Below are 7,322 nucleotides of genomic sequence, written 5' to 3'. Positions count from 1 at the left end.
ACCCCGTTCCCGGTTCCCCGTTCCCGTCCGCCTACGTACTTACCTCGTCTACTACTTAACTACTAACTTTACTTACGTAAACTACCTACTCTACTTCTCGTCGTCTCTCTCTCTCTCTCTCTCTCTCTCTCTCTCTCTCTCTCTCTCTCTTTTCTCTCTTTATTTATTATTTTCAAAGCATAATCCACCGAACCGTTAAATTTTACAACCAAGTAACGCTTGTTTTTATTTTTGAATTTCCATTCGGATATGTATGAGAGAGTGCGTGATTAATTTTTTTTATTATTACTGTTTGTGGCTTTATCTATTTTTGAATTATTTATTCAGATGACATATCGCATTCTATATATAGAGCAGAATAAAAATATCGCCTTTGTCACTTTTCTTTTTATCTCTTCTTCTCATTCGTCCTTCTAATGGAGACAATAAGTTTTTTGGCGTTTTTCCCTTCGAGAAAGCGCTTTGTGTACTCCGTCACTGCTCTCAGAGATTTAACGCGTTGTGCACTTTTCGAGGCGAATTCGTATCGTCAATTCCTTCGGCTCATTTAGATGTAGATATTTCTCTTCAAAAAATCTCACGAGAGAGGATCAATTATTTGCTTTATGGATAATTGATTGCAAAATTTTTAAATACTATCACTTCCTATCGGAAACATTTAAGATCTATATTTTTATAACACGTGTGATTAAATTGTCCGATTCTAAAATTTGTCTTAATTGATTTAATTGAGTTTAAAAAGATTACATCAATATTTCCATTTTATAACACTGAAAAAATGTTCAAAAAAATATTCACAGGTACAATAAAATAATTTCAAATAAACCATAATAAGTTATAATAAAATTTAATATGAATGTGTACAGCATCTTAAACTCAATGGAAATATTTCTACGAAATGCATAAGAGAAAAAAAAATACTTATTTTCAATCAATTTATAAATTGATTTAAGAAGTCGCTATTGAACGGAAAAATATTATATGATAATAATTTCTTTACTTCTTTACCGAGAAATTAATTTTTAAGTAATAAAATAAACATAAAAACATTATTACGTAAAAAAGCAAGTAGAAATAAAAAGCAAGTGGAAATTAAAAATCAAAATAATAAAAATAAGAGGGTATAAGTTTAGCTAAATGTTTGTTAAATTTAATTGATAAATTTTGACGGTGAACAATTTCAACAATGAATAATAGACATTTTGACTTCTGTCAAGTCGTTATCTATGTTGACAAAAAACTATTATTAAAAACTATTATTAAAAACTACTTATATATATGAAGTTATAAAAGCAATGTTTAAATCCAAATCATTACACTATTTTAAAATTAATATTAGGCTGAGACATCGTGTTGAAAAGTTGCCAAAATTTGACAAATATCGCGCAAATGTAAAGCTTCTTTTCATAGAATCCATATGTAAAACGATCAAATGTGTAATCTTCTATTCTCTCGTCAACCAATGAAACTGTGCTTGTAGTTAAATTTGTCAGTTCTTATTGACAAATTCATTCTTTGATAAATTATAGGCGGAGTTCACATATTTGATCGTTTTACATTTGCGCGATATTCGTCAGGTATTAGAAGGAAACTTCTCAACAAAATCAATGCAATCTAATATTAATTTTAAAATTTCTAAAGTAGTATAATGATTAGGTTTTAAACTTTAACTCAACTTTTAAACTTGCGTTTGTAATATGTATAGTATCGCATATAATTTTTTAAACATTGACTTGATAGAAACGTCTGTTATTTGAATTGTTCATTATAATTTAACAATAAACATCTAACTAGGTTCATAAACCTTTATTTTTATTATTTTAATTTTTAATCTGTGTATAATCCTTTTATTGTTATATCTATTCTTTTTAAATGGAAATTAATTATATTCATTTTAATCGGGGAGACTTTCTTAACTTTTCTAGGAAACTTCCCGAGAAAATGTTGCAAACTCTAACAATCAAAGTGAAAGCTGTTAATATTGTGATAGTATTGTGACTATAAATAGTGACATCACGAGAACTCACAGAAATCACAATCAATCGTAAAAGTAAGTGGCAGTAATCAATCAGAGATCGTTCGTTTTCGAAAATTAATACTATTAATTACAATTATCATATTCTTCTGTTGCTTTTGTTAACTATTAGAGAAAAAACTTTGATATATTACTTTAAAGTGCGCAGGAATGCATGTATAAGAAAAGTTGGTTGGCGTTCGCGATCGTTTTCTTCTTTCTTTCTTTTTTCCTTTTCACGTATTTGTACATTTCTTTTTTTTATATTCTCACGGTTTATCTCATCCGTGATTTTTCACGGAAAAGCAGCGAAACGCATGTAACAAACCGCGCGCGAGACATTTGTGTTTGTTAAGTAAATTTAAAAACAGTTTTGCACTGCAATCTTTTTTTCTCTATTATCTTAATTAGCTTCTCTAACTTTTCCCTATACATTTGTTTCTTTGTTTCTTTCTCTTTTCCATCGGTTCTGGATGTTTTCTTCTTTCTTTCTTGTGCTCCTCGAGCTATTTGCACGGTTAAAAACTCGGAGAGCAGTCTGAAGAGAGCGCGCAAAAAGTGGTATGAAACTCATGCTGTTCATTTGTCAGATGCCAATTTTCCGCATGAGATGAACGTAGATGAATTTGTACCATTCGAAGAAATTAATACTTTATTTGTCATAATTATATTATATTTGTGATAATTATACACAAATTACATCATACAATTATTGCATGGAAGTCATAGCCTTCATATAAGCAAAAAGAATTTTATTTTTTATTTAATTTATGTAATTAAACGTATAAAGAAAGAACAGTGCGAATTAAGTAGAAAATTATCATTCATATAAAAGTGCCATAATTCTCAAGAAGATTAATAGACATCATTAGTATGCATGTCTACGACATGGCAATCAAAGCGTTAAATTGAAATTTAAATAAAATTTCATAATGTATAAAATTAAATTCCTTATACTCATAATAATATACTTATACGTGTAATTCTGTATTCACAATTGTAATTATTAAATTAAAAAACTTTAATCATAAAAAGTTTCATGTAATTGAGAATTATTTTTTTTTCAGAAACTTAATTTATTGAAAGATTAAGACACTTAAGATTAAATATCTTGAAAATTACAGCTCACGCACACAAAATAATATTACTTTTAAGTTATATTAATCTAACAATTTTTATTATTTTTTAAATCGTCTAATTTCAATATATTAAAATAATTTAATATAATAAAAATACATGAAAATCTCCCGAGTCAAAATATATCTTAAATATTAAAAATTGTCCTCATCATAACTTAATTTGCATATTAACAACGTTATTTCTTTTTTTGACAATTAGTTCTCATTGCCAACTGTGACAGCAGAGCAATTGAGAGCGCGATGCGTCAACTTGTTTTTAGCATTTGTTTTTTAAGCTAAAAAAAGCTGTAACATTTAATCCTAAAGATAACATTAAAGAAATTTGACAATCCTACGATTTATATCTAACATAAAATTAAATTAAAATAAGGCATGTAAACAATTAATCTTTTTATTAATCTTCTTACTTGATTCATAAAATTTCGAATTTCGTATTTCATAAAAAAAACAAAAGATTATAATAATAAATTAGGAAACATATATATGAATATAAATTATATAGAAAGCAGTATAAGTTCAATTACGAACAAGAATCTAAATGCAGACAAACGAAAGATACTTATATACTTTCAAGTTTAGGATTAATTAGCAGATGAAACGAAGCCGCGCTACGCGTAAATCTAATCGGTTTCGGGCGGCGCTAATGATGAGCACTCTCAATATCATCGGCATTCCGCGACTACAGCATATCAAAAGTGTTTATAAAATCGTACTTCGCTCCCGCGACTTCTGCGAAACAGCGCGAATCGGTCACTGATTAGCTCTGAACAGTCAGTGGGAACGCAATTTCCTGAAAAACACGTAGCGTTGCTCGTCCTCGATTACGCTTCGCAAAGAGGGACTTGCGCTTCCGCCGATGAATGCGGACAATTTCCGAGATGCACTTAGCCATCGTGCGTTGCGGCGTTCTGAAAAAGGACACGGAGGAAAGAGAGAGGTGATATTTACGCACCCGTTGCACTCAGCGTAAGTGGTCGTTTAGGTTGAACTTGCCGTTCGTTGTTCCGCGCGGATACGGTTACGCCCGATGCAATTTCCGACAAAAATGACGCGGTTACCATTGTAAATTGAACTCTGTCGGACTGACCTCGTGAAATCGACTTTGTTGTCGTTGACCGATATGTTCCACAATACGCACATGATGAGCGATTGTATGTCATGAAAGTAAATCAGTCGTCCCGTAAAAGACATTAACGCGAAATCACATTGTAGTTGTAAACTAATAATTTGCAAAAATTAGTGGATCGAAGACAAGCAACTTTTGTTATATGCAGTATGTAATCTGTTATATAATCTGTTATAGAGATTATGTAAAAAAGTTTTATACGATTTTAAGAGCTCATTTCAAAAGATATACAAGAGAGAAGCAGAGATACAAGAAATTTTTTCTGGTATATAAAATATTTACTTAAATAATTTGTACATAAGTTCAAATTTTTTAAGAATCATAATTGATTGCGCGATGAAATCCACAATAATAAATAAATTAATACGCACAGTTTTTTTAATATGATATATTTGCAGATACTATAAAAGAATAACTTATACCTATATAAAATATCATGATTAATTTTTTTTTTAATAAAAATCGACTCTAACATTTTCAAAAACTAATTTTCATAAACTAATTCAACTACAAAAGAAAATGTTTGATGATTATAAAAGATTTAATTAATTTTTTGCATTTGGCACAAAAGTAATGTATTCGATATCCCTTAAATGCTTCAAAAGTGTTATTTTGTAATTTTGAATAATTTTGGAAAATAGGTAATTCTTATGTATTTCATATATTATGAGTAATCCATATATATTCTTCAGATAGAATGACTTCCGCAAAGATTAAAATGAACGTGTAAGATTTTGAAAAAATAGCCACAAAAATAGTGCATAGTGTTTTAAGAAAAATTTGCACGCGAATTTGTCAGTAACGACGGTAACTCGCGTAAACTCACGAACAAAGCATTCTTACGAGAATGCGAGGCAGAAACGGCGACCTGCTCCACTCACGATGACTCGTACGAACCGTGAGATTCGACTCGATTCTGGCGCAAATAGAACGGCAGATAATGGAGATAGGCTAAGAATAGAGCATTTAAAAGGCGTAAATGGAGCATGACGGACTCGCGCGCGAGTGTACTGCGAGATAGCAAAGCAGCTGGAATCGGGAATTCGATCGCTTCGTCGGCAATATTCGCGCGCAGCTCTTGTTAGGTCTTGTTCGTGTATTCGTATATCGCGGAAGTATCACTCGATACAACTATTACGAAACGCGAACGAAAGCGAGATAAAAACGTAGTTTTACGCCTTCAATCCCGAACACGCGATATTTCTACTACTTTCTTTCATGATTTCTTTATATCATTCACGTATCAAAAATGGTGAGAATATTCGTAATTATTATTAAGAGATAATAGTATAAAACCTATTTTGAGATTATAAATTTAATGTCGATAGAAAGAAAAGAAATTTTTAAATGCTATAGATTAAGGCTTAAGGAATAATAAATATAGTAATGTTAAATCTGACTTGCAAAATTTGAATGATACATATAATAAGTATGGTTATATAACATAATTATTGTTTCTTTCGCTGAAAAAAATAAGACATAAACAAATACAATATGCAATAATATTCTCCTCCTTTGAGCCTGTTATGAGGATGTAATATATAATGATTTATGTAATTTATAGCGACAGGATTGTTTCTTAATCAATAATTAATTTATTAGCGTTCTCTCTCCTTTTTCGCATGTAAAGCTCTATCGAAGAATACAGTTCTTTTTTCTTCTGTTGAAAAGAATAATTTTTACTTTACATAAATGTTCAAATTAAGATTCTATAATATATATTTTATAAACGTATAAATATTTAAAAATATTTAAAAATATTTTATTAATAAAAATTTTATTACAATAATTTTGATCAAATATATGTTACCTGACCATAATACATATTCCAGAATTATTTTAGAACTTCGTCAGAAAACACACTCTTAATTTTTATTATTTTAATTACTCTCAAAAAATAGCGCGATGGTACTTTTCGCTTATATATTAATTTGAATACAACCAAACAGCATCGATCGAGTTTCGAGACGTTGGCACCCTTTTGAGCCCAATCATTAGTCAGCTATTAAAATAACACGCTCGCAATCGTTGCGTGCATCGCGCGTGCTTCTGTGCTCGTAATACTCACCGATTATACTTTCTGAGGTGGCGTCGCAACGATGTGTCGTCGAAAGGAAGGCCAGGGCCAAAGCCAAAGCCAGTGTCGAAGGTAATCGTGTCAACTCCATGTTTAGATATACCGGATCTCAGACTTTGCCGCGACAATTTGCTGAAAGAACAACAAACAAGATAATCATTAACCACATGACTTCACGTTTTTATTTTCTTTGATCGTGCAATAAAGTTGCAAAACATTTGTACAGATTTATATTTTCAAGACACGAGTCAATGTTTATGTATTACAAGCATGTCTCCGATAGAGATGTCAACTTGAATTTTTGCATACTTTTTAACTAGATAAACACACAGCATTATAATAAATTTGTCGAGTAAAGCAAGAATAATCTTATATTGCAAAATACAAGAAGCTTATATTCCATTCAAAATTTATATAAATTTAACTTTTTGAAATGATTCCGAGATATTAGATAATATTTAAGATATAGTACTCAATAATGTGTAATATTCTCTCTTCATTTGTTTAGAGAGTTGCAGTAGATTTGAAGAAATCGTCAAGTACACTGTTAAATTCATATAATGTCAAATTACACCAATTGAATTATTTTTAATCATTTCGCCACTCTTACTCAATATGTCGTTAATTTAATTAAACTAAAACAATAAAATTAAACAATTTAAATAACTCAAGAAAATATGGTAAAAATCGATTCAAATTTAGTTTATTATTTACTAAGTGTATAAGTATATTAATATGGACATTGTTTATTTTACAAAAAACTACAGATATAGATGATTTATATTTTGATACATATAGAAGTTAAAAATAACAAAATTCGATTCAAAATCAGGATTGCATTGCCATTTCTAACAATGTACATACTGTATATTGTCACTAGTAGCATTAATATATAATAGTCTAATTTTCTGTGATTTTTATACGCTTAGACGTATAAATTTATAAATTTCGTGGCGCCATAATGCA

At 29.8% G+C, this 7,322-nt stretch overlaps 1 protein-coding gene across 1 annotated transcript in view; it reads right to left on the bottom strand.

Annotated features, from left to right (window-relative positions):
* The window catches only part of LOC105627366 (BMP-binding endothelial regulator protein), a 15,738-nt gene extending 9,291 nt beyond the window's left edge, over positions 1 to 6,447 (bottom strand). Inside the window, exon 1 of the mRNA XM_012208649.1 lies at positions 6,348 to 6,447. Coding sequence (XP_012064039.1) covers positions 6,348 to 6,447 — 100 coding nt within the window. The remainder of the gene's footprint in view (positions 1 to 6,347) is intronic.
* Positions 6,448 to 7,322: the final 875 nt, after the last annotated feature.

Source organism: Atta cephalotes (genome assembly GCF_000143395.1).
Source record: "Atta cephalotes unplaced genomic scaffold scaffold00008, whole genome shotgun sequence".
NCBI classification, from domain to species: domain Eukaryota; kingdom Metazoa; phylum Arthropoda; class Insecta; order Hymenoptera; family Formicidae; genus Atta; species Atta cephalotes.
This window is presented reverse-complemented; position numbering and strand designations above follow the sequence as displayed.